Source organism: Vanessa tameamea, chromosome 25, assembly GCF_037043105.1.
Source record: "Vanessa tameamea isolate UH-Manoa-2023 chromosome 25, ilVanTame1 primary haplotype, whole genome shotgun sequence".
Classification (NCBI taxonomy): domain Eukaryota; kingdom Metazoa; phylum Arthropoda; class Insecta; order Lepidoptera; family Nymphalidae; genus Vanessa; species Vanessa tameamea.
Window position 1 is genome coordinate 2,254,384 of NC_087333.1, and position 20,091 is coordinate 2,274,474.

The 20,091-nt window shown below is 33.5% G+C and overlaps 1 protein-coding gene across 30 annotated transcripts in view; it reads right to left on the reverse strand.

Moving 5' to 3' along the window:
• Nucleotides 1-20,091, reverse strand: part of LOC113401796 (dystonin) — a 265,057-nt gene that overhangs the window by 64,804 nt on the left and 180,162 nt on the right. For 24 of the 30 annotated variants that reach the window (XM_064218869.1, XM_064218864.1, XM_026641852.2 and 21 more), the window contains 8 exons: nucleotides 19,738-19,912; nucleotides 9,139-9,354; nucleotides 8,455-8,551; nucleotides 7,618-7,738; nucleotides 7,025-7,248; nucleotides 6,587-6,737; nucleotides 6,242-6,325; nucleotides 4,605-4,892 (listed from right to left, as the gene is read on the reverse strand). In XM_064218869.1, the coding sequence (XP_064074939.1) occupies nucleotides 4,605-4,892; nucleotides 6,242-6,325; nucleotides 6,587-6,737; nucleotides 7,025-7,248; nucleotides 7,618-7,738; nucleotides 8,455-8,551; nucleotides 9,139-9,354; nucleotides 19,738-19,912 (1,356 nt within the window). Of the gene's footprint in view, nucleotides 1-535; nucleotides 680-4,604; nucleotides 4,893-6,241; nucleotides 6,326-6,586; nucleotides 6,738-7,024; nucleotides 7,249-7,617; nucleotides 7,739-8,454; nucleotides 8,552-9,138; nucleotides 9,355-9,693; nucleotides 9,782-15,872; nucleotides 15,928-19,737; nucleotides 19,913-20,091 lie in introns of those variants that run through there. The other 6 variants (XM_064218880.1, XM_064218881.1, XM_064218879.1 and 3 more) reach the window with 4 other exon arrangements.

The window sequence follows — 20,091 nt, forward strand, 5'->3', positions numbered from 1 at the left end:
AGTTTATGATAAGTATATAAGTAATAATTTATGATAAGCTATAACCACCACGGAAGATTTTGGTACTGTCAAAATTATTAACCATCCCAAGCAAAGAAATCATTCGGCATAAAATATTAATATATTTATTTCCAAATTCAAGAACGCAGTAACTCGTATGTCATATCATCCTCGATTGGTAAGTGTAATAAAAAATTCATGTTGTATAAACGTAATTTAACAAAAACCACCGCTGGAACAGCTTTCGACGACATCCAGAAAAACTTGATTTAATTTTTATTGTTAACGCGTACTATGTACCGCCTATAACGTCGATTATCGCGAATGTCATTTCGTGACTGCATTTATATTGATCGCTTCATTAATATCTGATACGGTAAATATTATCGAATGCTGTAAAGTTATTTTATCGTGTAATCTGTAGTTATTTTTTTTTCTGTATTGTTATTAAACGCAACAAGGTCAAGGTACGATTTATTTAAAAATAATTCACAGTAGATATTTTCAAACGATATAAACTCTTTGGTCACTGAACCTTCTCTGAAAATATTAAATGCACAAAACACTGGCACAAATTAAATTGCACATCGATTTTAAACTCGTTCGAATTTCGAAATCGCTGTACGCAGGCTGTATGAACGTGCGTCGATCAGCAATCGTCGTTCGCGCGGTACTGAAAAATCGTCGCGTCAAATCGCCGGGCTATCTGTTGATGATTGACTGCAACTATATAAATGACGTAATCTCCTACTTTTTATATAGCTTATCTGAGAGTTAAGCACTCTGCGAAAATCCTGATACATTTAAAGTGCAAAATAGATAATGTTGTTTATGCAACATCACGAACAGGCATCAAACTACTCTACAATTCAACTACGTATACAAAAACACTATATACATACGTATATGATAATACTATTTAGCCAAACGTGAAATTATTGACAATTCCAAATGATTAATTCATTATTTGAAATATATTCTTATATAAATAATCAAGAAAACCTACGGAAATACAAATCTTTAGTTTACAAGATATAAGTAATCGTAACGATAATTTAACCTTTCCAAGACAATAAAAATTCTCATCTTAAAGACTCGTACTAAAATTGCTAAAACATTTTAATCGGTAGTTATTAACAAATGCGAAGAGAAGTATAGAAATAAAATCGACGGAATAGTTTAATTGCTACTAGAATAAAAAGTCAAACAATAATGCGAGTCGGACGTGCTTATAATTACTTGAACACAACGTCAACTCATTTGTAAATAAATATTACGTAATAGAGTAATTCTATGGTCTAGTGTTAAAAGGTCTTATATCAATAAACCTTACTTTTGGTAAGAATAGAATTAATGTTGGTTATTTTATAGAACACTATCTGAACCCGCGGCTTTATTGACCAACATTGTTTAAGTTAACGAATATAATGAGTTTTACATCCTTACTTTTCAGAACCATAAGAGATAATTTCCGTAATAACAATAAACCGATGTCCTTTTCCGGAACGCTGCCTATCTCCATAATAAATATCATCAAAATCGTAACAGTTACTTTTGCAGTTATAATATTAGTGTAAAAGTATGAATATAAATATTGTGTAGTTTTAGCACAAATAAATATTTTTGGGTACATTAATCTTTTTTAATGGTTCGAGGTGAAGTATACGTACAAATTTTGCTCGATTTTATCAACATTACGTCATCGTGTGGTTTTAAAGTAACGGATTTAAGTGGAATATATAATCATGCATTTGAAATTCATATTAGAATTTACGAGAATAGGATTTGAATTATAGCGGTGTGTAGGGATAAGATCAGTAGGTTTACCGACAGGTATTATGTGCATATTATGCATATTAATTCTGGGCAATTATTTATTAGCAATAGCCAATTTGCGAGGAAAAGTCCCCAGCGATTCTGTGACATATCACATTTTCGAATTTTTCCAAGGCCAACAAATATTTTTTTTTTCTGTCGTTCTCTGATGATAACAGTAAAATTTTAAAAGCAAAATTGTTTTAATGTCATGTTCAACTCGTTCACTCATTAACGTCAAAGTCACTGGCTATGTGAAAACAAAAAACATAGAACCTCGAACTGAATTAGGAAATACTGCTAACGTACTTGAAGAATGTATGGAGCGTATGCCATATTCAGACTTCATTTATCAATTATAGACTACTAATATTAATACCATTTAATCATTAAAATTAATCGACTTCGAAAACACTACAGATAATACCCAGATGCAAGTACTCCTCGATTGGATGCACTTACAAGTTTACCGATTGGGCTATGATGTTATAAATCGTTCAAAGATAAGAACCAATTGTGTAGTGTAATGTTTTACTGAAATGATTCTGAAGTAGCGGTAAATAAGTATGTCTATATTAATAATCTTGCAATAGTCTTATACTGGTGGTAACCACAGATATATCTATTATGGATATAAAAAGCCAAGGGACAAATATGTTTAAGGAGAGTTGTATGAATAAAATAGAGTACTGTAAGCCCAGAGAAAACCACGGGTTTTAATAAGGATGAATTGTGTTGTTGTTGTGTTCACAAATAAGAAGAAAGATTTAACTGAGGATGTGAGTTGATGATGATGATGATAATGACCAACTGAGAAACGCTAACTGCTCAGGATATTAAAGCAGAAAAGCTTGATCATCTGATGGTAAGTGATCAACTTAATCCCTAGCAACGTATGAAGTATAAACAATTTCTTACATCGGGAATACCCCGATAACAATGAGATGCAAAATCTGTTGTCTCATCCAACTTTCAATCCGAACAGCAATACAAAAATATACTGTGACAGCAGAATATGCGCTAAGTGTGTGGCACTCACCAACACGACACAAGTCCTACTAATGAATACAGCGATGTATGACCTAAGGTGAGCATTATTCACCAAGCAGTTCGTATATCAGACGATGTACGAACTGCGTTAAAGCTATTATGGAAAAACCATAGTGTTTCGCCAATTCGCAAATAGCTCTTGCAGTTATAAGTATAGATATATATATCCTTTTAAACATAACGTTTAGTCAATTGGACGTATTCGGTAAAAAGGTTTAGAACATTACATGTTAGATAGTATTGGCTAATCGGATACCTTATTTAGTAGACATAAAGCACCTAACCTTTGCGTTCGCTATAAACTCAATTACGCGGCTCGTAATAAAACATTTATTATCGGCCCACGTTGACTGTAGAGCAATGTGTGGGTGTTGATTTGCCTTATACAGAACGGTTGGATCATTGCGTATTTGTTTAAGACTCGATTCAAAACGTTATTCAACGTTTTGTGGCAAATAAACCAAATCCATATTAAAAATTTAGGTAGTCTATACTAATAACTACTAAACCAATATAGGTACATAAAATTGATAATAAAAGATGTCAGAATTATACCAGAAGATGAATAGTATCAATTTGAAGCGGATGAAACTGCGAAGAGCAGTTAGTTTTGTAATAATATTAGGTATATACTAAAATCTCCGAAACCAACTGCATCTTCTGGTTAAACGTCTAGTTGGATTTTCCGTTAGGCATCCTAATTTTTTAGTATGGATCTAATTTATTGCTCGGCTTGAATTAATATATAATTAATCACAACAATACTACATGCCAACATGCCATATTAAATTAGAATAGGAAAATAAAATTAAAAATAAACGAAATATTAAAAGGAAATTTATGAATTTGATATTCAAAGAGATAAGATCATATCTAAAACCTCTTCAGTTATAATTTAATAAAAACACAAAATCAAACATATTCGTATTTTTTCCGAACATATAATGACCATTTAAAGTCAATATCTCAGTCATGATCTAAAGCGCAAACTAGTTCTGTAAACACAGAGGCCTAACATTTTCTGATTTATTATTCAAAACTGGCGCCTGCTAGTGGATGGCCTCCTTCGAGGTCCACGCGATAAAATGACACAATCGTGACATCATTTGCTGTGAATTAAGTGAAACGTACGTCCTTACTAGAGACAAGTGTTTTCGAATTGGAATTCAATGATTTCAATTAACCAGTCGAATACTGGTTAACTTGACGAAATTCGATCGTCATCATTACTGTCAATATTATAAATAATATTATAACGAAAGTCACTCTGTCTGTCTATCGGTTGCTTTTTCACGGCCAAATCTATCTGATCTAATCTGACGACCAAATCCTAAAATACGAGCAAAACCGTGAGCGACAACTAGTTGATACTACTAAAGCTTCTCATTAGCTACGTAACAAATAATAAAATCGGTTGACGAACAGAGAAAAAATATATTTTGCTGTTTTTCAATATATAGAGAATTTTCAATGTTTAACAAGTTTAAGGTCCGTTTATTTGCGTTCTTAATTTGGGTTGATTAAGAATTTAATTTAGTTTCCGGGTAAATAAACGTTCATTTTTATCTCGAAAAACGCAATGCAAAACAATTATCTCAATGAAAATCTCATTCAAAACCATTAGTTGCTTCTCACGCGACGTCTGTCTTTTTGCCTAATTAAGTTAGTTCAATTCTTCGTAAATTAAAACTTGCGATAAATTTAAATACCAAACATTTAAGTAGTCAAATTCAACTCACCAATGTGACAATATCTCCAGGATTGGCGGCAGCTATCCTCCTCAGTCTCTCATATAACAAGTCCAGAAGCCTCTGGTGTTTCGCATTCAACTCGTCCAGCTCCCTGGCTACGGCTTCAGCGCCAGATAGAATAGGTTCCACGCCGGGTACCACATCCGTTCGGCCTCGGTTCCTTAACCGTTCCGCGAGTTCCACGTCCGCCTGCCGCTTCAGCTGTCTCGTGTCGAGGGACGGGTGGATCTCCTCGCAGATCCATTCCACGTAACGCTGACATCTCGACGAGTGTATCTAGTCCGGGTTAGGTTGGGCGTTAGGGTTAGTTTAGACGGACTGCCCTTAAAGCTTTATATAAAAAATCGAATTTTCTCAAAAATATTTTTATCGACTATTGAAACAAAAACTTTAATTATAGATAATAAATTTAAAAAAAAAGCACATGACGTTTTGTGCGTCAAATCAGAGTTGTAAAGTTTTGTTTCAGTGTACTAAAAACTAGATAATACTCATGATTCTTAACTTTAAGAACAAACCGCCGTCTGTTAAAGTAAGCGTAATATATCATAATATTTCCATCGCACACAATTTCTTTCATCGCTAACTTGAAACTATTGTTTTCAATTTCGTCTACAAATTTTAACATTAAAAATAGGCACGTCCAGTCGTCCGCAGCCATCCTTTACACATTCAGAGCACATTCGCACCAAATTTGGAAAACAATCACAATATATTTATTGGATTTTTTTTTTCTTTTAAGTCCAGACAGGTATTCCAGGATAAAGTGGTCATGCTGGAAGTCCGCTACAGATAAGCGTGCAACACCCAGTGCGTACACTTTAAAACACCCAACGTGCATCTTCAACCGAAGCATAATTTACAAACCACTTGTACAAATTCGACTTAATAAAAGTTTTTTTTTATATAGTGTACATCGACAACATTGAATATATTCGCATGCAAAGCGTAAGAACATTGACCTTAATTATTTTTTAATTTTCAGTCACTGATTGCTTTGTAACAAACCGATTTGAATTTCGAACGCGCGGCCGGTGCGTTATCGGCGTGCCTAATATCTCGCCTTAGTGACATTGCGACACAGCAGTCATATATTGCCGTTGGAATATGTTCAATCACACAAACGTCCCGCTTTCAGAGGTTTTGTTATGTTAGTTATAAAACAAGCGTTGAATAACGGTTAGGTTTTATCTCAAAGCGTCATTCAAAAGCATTAAGATTGCCGGCTGAAGCTTCATGCATGGTTCAAAACAGACTGATAGAAAACCAATGACAACACGTTCAAAGACCCAAAGACCAAAACGAGACAAGGAAAAGAGAAGGAAAGACGCTGGACACGTATATCAAAACAACTTTAACTTCAAATGCCTTTCATATTCTCTCAAAATTGCTTCTAACGCGAACTTAATCGCAGTTTGCATTCTATGGTATTATATCACCAAGCTAATTTTGTTCTATGTATCCTTTTCTCTCTCACTACAATTGTAACAAGAGAAAAAAGGAAAGTCATATTTTCAAAAGTAAGACTAAGTAATGTCATATATGTAAATGTTGAAAATGGAATACCAAAGGATGCCACAGATTAAATACACGCCAGATACGATTTCCACGGCGCTGATATTTACCTTCGCCTCTCGAATGAATCTTCCGCCGTCTACGTTAACTTTCTCAATCTTTGGCGTCCTCTCCACGACACCCGTCAACAGATTCTGTGATTATAGTTATTTGATTAATACAAATATTTTATTTTGTACTGCTATTAAAAACTGATATCGACTGAAAAATCTATTAATATTCTGATTGCTTAAGTATAATATTTTACATGAAAAAGGGCTAAATGGTCTTAATTAAAAGATACATCACTTGCCATCGACACTATATTAAATGATCAGATAGAAAATATTAGCATTTTTCTTATATACATTCAAGTTTTTATAGTTTTCATAAATGATTACCTCCGTATAACTTACCCTGGTAGGCTCCAGCTGTTCCTTGGGTCGCACCTCGATGGGAGGCTGCGCTTGCAACTTGCTGTACGCGTCATCGATCCACTCCGCCTCTTTTTCGAGACCCGCGTTGTAGTTGCGCAGGAGTTGGTACGCCGCTTCGCAGCTTCGGAGCCTGTCAGAAAGTTAATTAGAGTCAAGTTTGCCAACTAAAGTCAAAGGAAATTTCGCAAGGAAATAGATTATGTCATATGTATATTAATCCCAAGTTGGAGCAGCATGAAGGTCCAGCACTGTCTCCTTGAGATACGAGGACTCTTCAGTCATCGTCATTATCATGCGACGTATGGCGGCTGAACAGGTTCCACTTCGAGGATGTAATATTTTTCTTTGACTATATTTTCGTATGGATCAAAGAAAGGAAACGAATGAGGCAGTCCTGATGAGGCACAGGAGACGCACCGCTCGGCGAGCTGGCCGCACACGTGCCCCCAGCGCGCGTTGAGCTGCGCCACCTCCTTGTCGAGGCGCTCGAGGTCGGGCTGCTTGCCGCGCGCCGCGTGCGGCAGGGCGGCGCGCGAGCTCTCCACGAGGCGCCGGCAGTTCTCCGCGTCGTCGTTCATCTGGTCCACCTGGATCTGCTGCTTGCTCACCGCCACTTGCATGCGGAGGAGGTCCTCGTGGATCTAGGGGTGAGATTTGTGGTTGAACTTTAGGTTTATATATGGTTTTGGTAGTTTGGAAAATTCTAAAGATCGACCAAAGTATAATCAAGATATGTGTCTAAGGACAGAATGACCCCGTTATTATCAGACTTGCTCAGAAGTAGAAAATATAATCCCTGATGACCTCATCTTTGTAGTCACACTATGCAGATGCAGAGTACACAGTAATGATAGGCAAAAGTGTAACTACAGCCATAAGGAACATAATATCTGTTTTCCCGAGGTCAGTGACGCATGGACGAACTAAAACTTGGATAATACTTCTTACAGCACAAATCAGGAGATTAGTAAATCGTCCTTTAGGAAATAATTAAGATATTTTATACATACATCTTTCAGAAGTTCCACATCATTGGGCAGGTCGTTGAACTGAGCTAGTTTGATCTCGAATTCGGAAATCGTTTGATTGTTTTCTTCTATACTGTTTACGACAATTTCGACGAACTTTAACCTGGAAAAAATAATATACAATATTATAATGAGTGATGGAGAATGTACAATATAAAATATAAAGCCACCAAGTTAGGTAGCACCGTGCTGTGTGTAGTAGCTGGGTAAATTTTTACATCTTGAAACTACCGTATTCGCACAATCATAGACGCGTAGTGCGTGGAAAGATAAGATACATTCTATCCTGTACATATATCTAACAGATATATATGTTCATTGAAATCAAAACTGACTTCATTTAGTCGGCTTATACCGCGTACTTTTGAATCGATAATCAACAGCGTTATATTAAATATAAAGCGACCACCGGATCCGATAGTAGATTCTATCAAGACCCGGCTAAAAACTCAAGTAGAATTCAACTCAGTAGTTACTATTTAATGTAGCTCATTATGCTTTTTATAATAATGATCTGATATATCAGTTTGAACGAAGTATAAGATATTTTCGTTTCGACGACGACCTCCGTGGTCGAGTAGTGTGTACACCGGTTTTCATGGGTACGCCACTCCGAGGTCCCGGGTTCGATTCCGGGCCGAGTCGATGTAGAAAAAGTTCATTAGTTTTCTATGTTGTCTTGGGTCTGGGTGTTTGTGGTACCAACGTTACGTCTGATTCTCCATAACACGAGTGCTTTAGCTACTTACATTGGGATCAGAGTAATGTATGTGATGTTGTCCAATATTTATATTTATTCCTTTGATTATACGGACTTACCTTTCAACGAATAGTTGACTCTTTGATTGCATATCGTTCCATTTTCCCATTACTTTGTCGAGATTCTTTTTCATAGCAGGAGTCTTAAGGGCGATGCCTAGAAAAAAAAATATTAAGCTAAATCACAAGAAGTAGTAATTGTATTTTGTATATAGAATGCTTAGTCTGTAATATCTTTAAATGTCTAACGGCTGGGCTAAGGGCTCCCCTATCAAGGAGAAGCTTATTCCACCTCGCTGGCCTAATGCGAGTCGATACACATTACATACAGATAGATACGACAGATGCAAGTTTTTTTTTTATTATAAAGATCAGAGTACACAACGTTCTTTACCGCAGAACAGGAAATAAATTATAGACGCAACTTAATCACATTTCAGTGGTTTTGAACCCGAAAATTTCGATAAGATGAACGTGCTAAGCACTGAGCCATCTCTGCTGGATTTCACTCGGTTATTAATTTATTTAGATTCTACTGATTTCAGCAAAGCATAATAGAGCTACGTCATCTCAACCCGTGAGTGTCGTAAACGACGATTATGATTTTTTACTGTAAAATGCTTTCATCACTAATTCAATATTGACGCTTCAAGAACTCGTAACCACACTAATATTATTTCAAGCTATTATCTAAACTCAAAGACTTAAAGTTGATTACTAAAATAAAACGTCTTTTTTACTTACCTCTAAATGTCGCCTGCACTTCCTCAATATCAGACGACAAAGTATGCAGGCTGCTCTCCCAGTCCTTATGCTGTAGTACCAGGTGCTCAAGTGAGTCCAGGTCCCGTGGGATGTGACTCGCGATGCGTTCGTGCAGCTGTCGTTCGAATACTTCCAGCCGTTCCAGTAAATTCGAAGACTGTTCGGTAAATATTCGTGCTGCATTTTTGGAGTCCTCTGCAAGATGGATACTTAATTTTATTATTTTATCCAATAATATTATAATATATATAATATTTTCGTATATTTTTTATAAAATTTATTTTGTTTTAAATGAATATAAATGAAATTTAAAAATAATCGACACGTTAAAATTGAAGCCTTTGGCACTCAATTGAAAACAAATTAAATTATTAAAAAAAAAAACAAATTTTGTAATAGGAACATTAAATCTTCAATGTTTTTCAAATAATCACAGTCGATAAAGCAGTTTTAAAACAAAACACCATCATTGACAATCACAGACACAAAAATTGAAGTGAATGACCGTCATCGAGACAGAAAACAAAAAACAACCTGACAGTTTATAGTCGCACCAAACTCTTTCCACAGAATGTTCGGAGTACACTAATATTGTGTTACGTAACATTTAAACCCGGTTTAAATTTACAAACTTGTATGATCAGAGGACTAGACCGTGTCGGATCAGATAGAGAAACTGAAAACTATAGCGGATGATACGGGCACAGAGTAAAAACGTTTGCTTGACTAATTTTCGACGAAACAATCGTGAAACAGATCTAAATATAACCTTCGTTTCGTACTCTCTAAGGAGTTTGCGCGGAATAAAAAAAAAAATACCGAAACAAGAAATGCGACAACACAAATATTATAAAATAAAATACTGATTATTTTAAATAGATTTAAGTAAGTAAGTCAACATTTAAATTTAAATTAATTTCAGTGTCTTTTTATTAAAGAAAAAAATATCCGTTATTACAGAATTATGAAAGTGAATTTCTTTGTTTTTTTGATAAATTATCTGTTATTTAAATGTTAATATATTCACAGAGGTTAAGATTACTCTGTATCCGAACTCCTACACTTGAGTTGAGCATTATTAGAAATTGCTGCTATATACAATCTTGGATATCAAGCCAAGGCCAATAAAATTGACTTCTGGTAAAAAAACCTATGACATCATCTTTGACGAAACAAATTGTTATAAATTCAATTATGTTGAATGGGTGCATATAGACCCAACGATTTGAATATTAGCACAGTGAACGCCCTTCGTATAATTCACTAACCTAATCTAACTTTATTACCAAACGATGTAGGAAAAATTCTGCGGCACCGGGTTATGGATTGACATTTGAACGCAAGATGCTTGGACATAATATTGATTGCCGAATCCTTTCCGACTGCCAAGTCTCGAGAAAACTTTTGGAACCGCTACTAAATTATATTTTTATCAGCTGTACATTCGTATAACAAGCTCTCGTATATTTTGGTATATATGTCTTTCACATTCACATTAGCAGCCTGTAAATTTCACACTGCTGGGCTAAGGCCTCCTCTTCCTCTGAGGAGAAGGGTTGGAGCATATTCCATCACGCGGCTCCAATGCGGGTTGGTGGAATACACATGTGGCAGAATTTCCTTGAAATTAGACACATGCAGGTTTCCTCACGATGTTTTTCTTCACCGCCGAGCATGAGATGAATTATAAACACAAATTAAGCGCATGAAAATTCAGTGGTGCTCGCCTGGGTCTGAACCCGCAATCATCGGTTAAGATGCACGCGTTCTAATCACTGGGCCATCTTGGCTCATGTGTCTTTAACGTGACTTAAATATAAACCACAAAATTTTAAATTAAAAGAAAATAAAATATAAAAAAAAGCAGACTACACGCGACAGACGTGAAATTTTACATCAAAAAAGCATTATCAAAATATTTATTCTCAAACTTGTGGTAACTTTAATGAAGCCTACTTACATCATATATTATTCCTCCGAACTTATCCTAATATCCTTCTATGAGAACAAATTCATCATATTTATCAAAATACCAGTTTGATTTTCTAACTGCATTTATTTACCAAAATGTATAGTTGCAATTAAAATATATAAATCATCTATATAAAAATATGAATCCCTATATCCCTTGGTCACGCCATACTTAAGAAGGACTTATGCCGATTTCATTAATTTTTTTTAAGTTTAGAAAACTTACTACTTTGAAAATGTTTTTACGGTGAAAAAATTTCAGAATACAATGGAAATTAAAAAAAAAAAAAATTTTGTTTTTTTTCAGCAGTTTACAAATGTTTTCTACAAGAGACTGTGTGAACAATAAATACCTAAAATCGCACCCGTGCGAACCAGGGCGCGCCGCCAGTTTAGTAATAATAACAATATTTAGAATTCTGCAACATTTGCTTAAGCAGGGAACATCACTATAGCGAAGATAGTACATCTAAATCAATCGATTATATCGTTTCGCAAAACATTTCGGATTAATAAACTCTACATTTTTTTAGTCAATAACAATCTCGATCAGCACTCACACATATAACTCTCAAAATAAACAACAATTAATTGAAAATATAATTTAATCGAGTAGTTTGTTAAAAGCGTTTTTAAATCGTGATGTTACAGGATTGAATCGACTGAAAGTAACCAGAATGTACTAAAGAAAAGAAGCCAGCGAAATAAAATGAGCCGAGATGGCCGCATGGTTCGAACGCGTGCGTCTTAATCGATGGTTACGGGTTCAAAACCAGACAAGCACCACCGAATTTTCATGTGCTTAATTTGTGTTTATAATTCATCTCGTGCTCGGCGGTGAAGGAAAACATCGTGAGGAAACTTGCATGTGTCTAATTTCAATGAAATTGTGCCACATGTGTATCCATCAACCCACATTGGAGCAGCGTGGTGAAATATGCTCCAAACCTTCTCCTCAAAAGGAGAGGAGGCCTTAGCCCAGCAGTGGGAAATTTACAGGCTGTAAATTTAATGTAATGAAATAAAATACATAGTCTACTATGCGAATATTCACAATCGTTTGATAACAGCCGTTTTACCAATATTACAATATAATTTTGTGAACCTTTTAAAAAGTCGAGTAATATACTTTAAATGAAAAAAAAAAAACAAACGAATAAATTACCTCGAATACGCACACATACACACTTAAGTCTGTCATTACATGATTCAAACAGATGGCAATCAAAACGACATTAGGGTACATACGTATTAAAGTTTAAAGTGATGTCATTATAATATCAGCTCAATTGCAAGTTCAGGTTTATATGTTGACCTGAGCGAATCGAAGATATCACGAGAGGTCATAAGTTTAAATACAAATGATAATTGTTATTTATAACACTCCCGGCGACAGTGTGTATATACGTATATTGACAAGCTAACTAATATAGACCCCTCCTTACGTTGTCGATGCTACTGACTATGGGGTCTAAGATGTTATATCCCTAGTGCCTAGACTACACCGATTCGTTTACCATTTTTTAATCTATCTTACGATTCTTATGTGAATAAATATGTACGCGTGTGTGCGTGCGTGAGTGTGAATATGTTTGTGTGTGTAAAGCTTCAAGTACGTTTCTTTCTGGTCCTAAAAAAAATTACAAAAAGAGTGTTCTAATTTTAAAGGTATTCATGTCAAGCGTGTTTAGGTTATCTTGATAACAACAAACATCGTATAACCTCTGAGATATGATTATCATCGTGAATATTAAAGGAAGTCTGGATATGTTACGCAATAGACATGTTTCATAAATAAACATTCTATAGCAAAATTCTAGTCAGATACAACACATTGTCTACTTTGATACAATCACAAGCTACAGTTTCGTTGTCCAAATAGCCGATAGACCGAGCAATAGTTAAATAATAAACATAAACCACCTGATAAACGATTAGGAAAGTAGTACATAGAAATTTAATATATATCTCGTTGTTGAAGAACCTGCATGTATATATAAAACTTTTTTTAAATTAGTGTAATGATTATTATTGATTCAATCAAGTGAATACTTAGTCCTTTCCAACCGCAAGAAGAAAAAAGACAAATAAACAACATTTGACATCGAATCGACGCGATATCATTGGTCGAGATTGAATAATCTAAGATATTCCTTACGGAATTTCGAAAAAATAGCGTGTTAAACGTCGACGAAACTTTAAATGTAGACTATAAGTATTTACGTAGAAAAGTGTTGTATTATGAATAGTAATATATGTATGTATATAATCAAGAACTGTTACTAGCGCACAATGCAGCAGTGCTGTTAGCAAATCGAATCAAATACGTAATTCTATAGTTTGTTTATATTCATCCCTACTTCAAAAACAAAATATTCTTTATTTCAAGTAGGCTCATAAAAGCACTTTCAAATCGTCATGTTACACTGTTGAATTAAATTTAAAGCTACCACCGGAAAGTAGATTCTACCGAGAAGAATCGGCAATAAACTCAGTACTAAAGTTACTCTTTTCCACAATTTTAATTACAGATGTCAGTAACAAGTAGGTGTAATATACATACATCCACATAATATACTATGTATACGTTAAACGTATTCACACAAACTTAAAACAATAATAAATTATACTTCATTGTGTGTGTAATTGCAATTATATATGTGTGCGTGTGGGTGTTTTATTATCTATTGTTATTAACGTATCTTGTTTTTGATATTGTTGACTTGTGTTCATATGTTTAATAAATAATGTAAATCTTTCTAGGGTTTATGATAGTAAGTTAACAAGTTTGTAAACTATCATTTATTTATGGTGCATAAATATACCGAAGTGTACATCGTTTGAATGTAATCAGCATAAATTATTTATCTTTTGAGACAAACACACTATGCTTAGAGTCGTTATTTTTCTAATGGAAATGTTAGTTCCTATTTTTGAATTTACTTAAAAAAATCATGTTGTAATTGATATTGTGGAGTCTCGCTGTGAGCGATTTTGCTTTACTTGGTCAAATATTTAGAATGTGCGTGTGTGTGCGAACGAAATAAATATAATCAAGAAGCTCTTCTATATTCTCGTATTCGGACTGTAAAAGCAAACGCACCTAACCTAACCTAACATTAAACATAGTGCTATCATGCGAGCAAGCTTGATATATATATATAGTGACGTATATATAGTGACCCACCGTCTTAATTTTTTATAACAGGTAGGCGGACGAGCATAGGCCACCGGATGTTAATTGGTCACCAGCGCCCTAAACATTGGCGTTGCGAGAAATATTAACCATTCCTTACATCCACAAGTCATATACGAATTATATGATGTATTTATAATTTATACCTTGTAACACTGGGAAATAATGTAACTTAACAAAAAAAAAAAAAAATTAAGTTCCCACGATTACATACAATACCTACATACAAACAGAATCATTTTACCTCTTTATAATATTAGTATAGATCTTATTTAAAGGTTACCTATCAAAACCGAATCAACGACAGTCAGGGTTTAACATTAACGCGTTTCAGTCCCTGAACTATCTTGATAATCTTTACTTTATCTTTTGATATTTTTATATCTAGAATTAGAAATGTTATTTAAATTATTTTATTCCCATTTTATATTAATTGTAGCTTCTTGAAGGACAGTAGAGAGGTCGGTGAGGAGGGACTAAATCTAGTTAACAAAAGTGACAAAACAATAACGTCTTCGTAATAAAATATCTGAAATGTAACCGCAGACGGACGGAGAAATATATTAAATTACAAAGCGAATGTTGTTTTTGGAAATTGCATTTAACTACCAAGCAATAAGATTCAATTTAGCATTCATTTAATGATTTGTTTGTTTGGTTAGAGTATACTTTATAGGCGAGAGATTACGCTTTCGTTTTAAGAATTTAAATACACGACACATCTTAAAATGTGCTGATTATTTTGGACACATGCCATCTTATATTTAAAGTAAAAAATATATATATGACTTTTATTCAAAAATCCTCTCATAAATAAAATATTCTTCAAACGTGATTAATGTAATGTCTTAAGCCCTAGGTTTGTCTCTTTGAATTGTATAAATGTCATCTATACTAATATTATAAATGATAAAGTAAATCTGTCTTTCTGCATGTTGCTATATCACGTCCAAACCACTGAACCGCATTCGATAAGATTTTGTATAAAGCAAGCTTCAACTCCAAGGAAGGACTGAGTATTTTTTTTTTGCTTAACACCTGACGTCCACTAAAACGGGAGCGAATCCACGAGCAATAACTAGTAGTCTATAAAAGCTAATTCGAAATCGTTGTCGTTTTTATATACGAAAACAAGAAATCGCCAAGAGTAATCTCTTATCTGCTATATCGTAATTTGTCTTAAATTATTTAGATCGTTATAGTATGAGTTGTTAAGGGACATCATTTATTTAAAAACCATAGCCTATATTTTGTTAACCCACACAGCAACTCTATGCAATAAATTCCAAACCTCAAAAGAGGCTTTTGGCAAGCTTGAGACATTAATTGGCTGGTACTTTAACATATCTAAACATTCCAGATATTTTTAGTCTAATTTCATAAAAATAACTTTACCATTGACTAAATATCAATGATAATTATCTCGCTTTTTAGATTTCAATTGTTCATAATTTTCGATTCTATATTTACAAAACTAATATTAATCTATTAGTATTAATCTATCCGAAAACGTTTGAGTTTAGTTTTAATAATAATAATTACTCACCGCCTTTTCCAAATGAGAATATTCGTTTTATTTTCTTCATTTTCGTTATAAATGTCTGAACCTTATTCCAATTAAATAGGATACATATTTCTTTATTCAATTTAAATGTTTTTTAGTCGATGGAATTATTAATCCGTTTTAAATAGTCTCATACGCGTTGAGAAAAGAAAACAGTGACACGAACTATGAATACTTCCTTCACTTTATAATTGAATGAATATTAAATTATAAAAGTAACTTTTAAAATACTCCTTATATTTTGTAATATTTTTTTTCGAATATCGAAAAAAGAATACAAATTAAAATCACCGAAAGAAAAACCGTATATTTACAACAAAAATACCGAAAGACAGCACTACGTACGCCTGAGGCAGCGCAATTTATAAATTATCTTCACTAATACTACTGTATAGTGCGACACGGTCATTGTGACTGACAGCTCCCGTAGGACGCCGTCCTTTGTCACCAGAACCTTTGATAATTAATTGGAGACTATGTCCATTCGTGACGTGTGATGCTAAGAATTTTAATGCAAGTAAATAGCCCGGTATATGTTTCACTAGCGGTCGACCGCGGCTTCGTTTGCGTTTTATAGGTTCATTGTCAGTTGTTAGACGTAAAAATCTAGCCTACATCCTTTCTATGAGTTGAAAGTTTGATTCAACCAAATTTTACAAAAAAAAAACTTAATGATTGGTGGCCGTGAAAGGGCACAGACAAACATACAGAGACACAGACAGATTTTCTTTCGCATTATTATTTATAGTAATATAGATAGTATATATATGATTTTCGTATATGTCTAATTTTATAACTAAGAAAAAAAAATGCAAATACGTTGTACGTGAATAGATGCATTCATCTATGCATCTGATTAATATATAACTTCAATTAAGTTTTTATGGTAGTGCAGGTGATTGAGAGGTTTAAAATAATTTATGAGTTACGAGCAATTTACTTTTAATGTCAATTTCCTGGTAAGATAATTTGACCGTCGAGTTTATCAAGGATTCATGACAATTAAGATCCTCAAGTGTTCCATGAGCGCATACTGTTACAAAATACATAAAATATGAATGAAATTCCAAGAATTAAACAATGCCTTTTTAGGGAGATCTAGGTTTAACTGATTTTCCTCTCCAATTTATAAGTCACTTTACATATGCCAATTAGACAGATGTGTGCGTTTGTGTATCTATGAAAGTATGTATGTAAGTTGATGAACATATTCTTCATCTCGCAATTTTTGAGTGAGCACAAATTATTGAATCGAGTACAATGATATTCAAACTATTTCATGAATTTCATATCACGAGTCATAATGAAGGATTTATAATATATATATTTCCATTAATTACTTTACACCTTTTTATCTATATCAACAGTATAATGAGTTTATATATAATGAGTCAGTATAATAAGTCTATCTGTTACGTTTTAACGGCTAAAACACTGATGAAATTTGGTTTGGTGGACGCTTTTTATAATATAAAACCAACCAACCACAAACGCGGGCGAAAACTAGTACTTATTAAAAAAAATACTTAATCTTAAAAATTTCTTCGCACAAACCTTCAAAAATTTGACGTCAAAGCAATAATATTTTACTGCTGTACTGGATTGAAGCTTGAGTGAGCAAGTGTAATTATAAGCACAAGGGTAATTATAACACCTAAATTACCATAATAATACTACTTACTTACAATCACGTAACAAATTTCCCCGACTGCCTGCTTGTCATATTTAATAATATTCGATTTAATTCGACTTTAATTTCACGATAAAGTCATATATATAATTTATATTGAAAACAAATTTAAATATATTATTCGTTGACATCAACTGTCATAACATATCTTAATGGCGCATGGTGTAAGTAAACATTATTCTTACGAGCACACAATCACCAGGACGTCACGACTTAATGTGCAATACCTAAGTGTCAGACTATTAATGTAGATGAGCCGAGACCCGAGATGGTTCAGTAGAATAATCTCAACCGAGAACTATTTATATCAATAATAATAAATAAAAATAGGTTTTTGTAATATATTCCCGAAGAGCCGTGGTCCAGTGGTTACAAGACGTGCTTGATTTGTATTTATATTTTATATAAGTTCATCTCGTGCTCGGCGTTGAAGGAAAACATTGTAACGAAACTATCACGTCGTGATAAGAATCTGCCAAGTGTATTGTAATCCACCAACCAATACTTGGACAATATAACATGCTGTTACTTTTCATATTAGAAGTGCAATAAGTTTTGGATAGGATTTAAATAAACAATACTAAATGAAAACCCGGCTTCGCTCGGGTCTAATAATTACAACTAAACAAATATATAATAAACTATGTAACGTACCCCTGCACGAAATTATTATTTCGAAAACACTTTCTGAACGCATCCGTAAACGTCAAACATGGTAGCCCGTTGAACTGTCATGTAATTGAATTTCATAGGTTTAAAATCGAAATATTTCGATTATACATATTTTTCAGATATATGTTTACTATGATTAAGATATATTGACTAAAAAGTCATATTTTTTCAACGATATATAACTGTGGATAGGTTTCGATCGGCTCTATCGTAGACTTGCACGAAATTATTAATATAGATTATACGAGTACTCGTAGCTGCGCTTTAAATTTAGACTATCGACCAGATAAACGTCAATTTCATGCTCTCATTGGAAGAAATTTGAATGGTACTTATATGAAGTTAATATTTTAATTTTCTTATTACCCCACTGCCCAATACTATTTAGATATAAGTGATCTTGTAAAACATTTCGTCTTCTCGAATATGTTGAGAGATAATTCATTAAGGGATAAGCCTTTTATTCTTAGTTATTTTCTGTAACTATATCTGCTGTATTTCTGAACCGTTAAAAGGTTAAATTTAATAAATAAAGTTGCGGTAAGACTTGATAATATTAAGTAACAGATATTCAATGTCGTTTGAGTTCTTTTAATTCCACGCATGACCCAAAAGATGGTCAATTTTCTAATTTACTCAATTGGACATACGGGTTCCGACATACAATTTTTATAGACAATATTTAGTATTAGTTAATCACATGACAATTTAAAGAAAAATTTTTGGTAAAGATTAACTATCAAGCTATATAAAATAATTCAAAATACACTACAAAATCGGCCTTTTATAATTAAATATTTTGTTTCAATAGATTCATTCCATTATAATTACAAAAATAACGTTAACATTTGGACAATAAATTTTTTATCGACAGTACCATAGTCGATAATTTTTTTTTTAAATAATTAATATTAATTAATTCGAAAATTTACAAAACGAAAATAGTAATAATATTAACGTCAGAAAAACGTTATGACGTTAAAAAAGATAATTATTACAGTATATGTCTATTTCCACGAATAAAACATTCTACATACAAGGTTTACGATAAATCGCTAATTCCAAATTGCTCCAAATTAAGATAATTGATCACGACTAAGACTCAATTGTAGAAAAAAGACAAGGCTAATGGCCTGAGAAACGATATTGTACGTTAAGTATTCTTGTGTATGTGTATTCATAAACCTGTGTGTGTATTTATGAATACCGACGTTGTAGTTGTTATGTTAACGCAAACGAATATACAACATTTATTAACAAAAAAGGATGAGCGATAAAACAACAATATCATCGTAAGGTTCTTATCGTAATTTTTAAGATTTATCCTCAAATAAAATTAAAAAAAGATAATAGATTAAATATTTTTGGAGTCAAATTTCATTTAAATCCTTCTGATCTAAAACTTCAATTCCATCCTTTGGATTGAGTACATATTTTTACGTATAGCTTATCGAAATAATAATAGTAGTGTTAAGTCAGACTCACCTTCAGCTCTGGCCCGTCTTTCGAACTCGTCAAAGAGTCTGTTGACGTCATCGATCTCCCGCCTCAGCCTCCTCAGCTGAGGGTCGGCGGGGTCTCCCTCCGCCAGTAGCTTCTCTGCGTCCTCGTTGAGCGCTCGACGGATCGCCTGTCGTTGTTCCGCGCCCATTGCTACGAACTGGAGAAAATTTGTTAAGTTACGAAAAGTTATTCTTTAGTTTTAAATAAGTGATATGCGAAATTTCAAATGTATTCCTAATATAAAATCTAAGAAGTCGACTTATATAAATTTGAATTTGACTGTCAATGATTTTATTAGATAAGAGTTCCAAAAAATGGTTATCTTTCAAATAAACA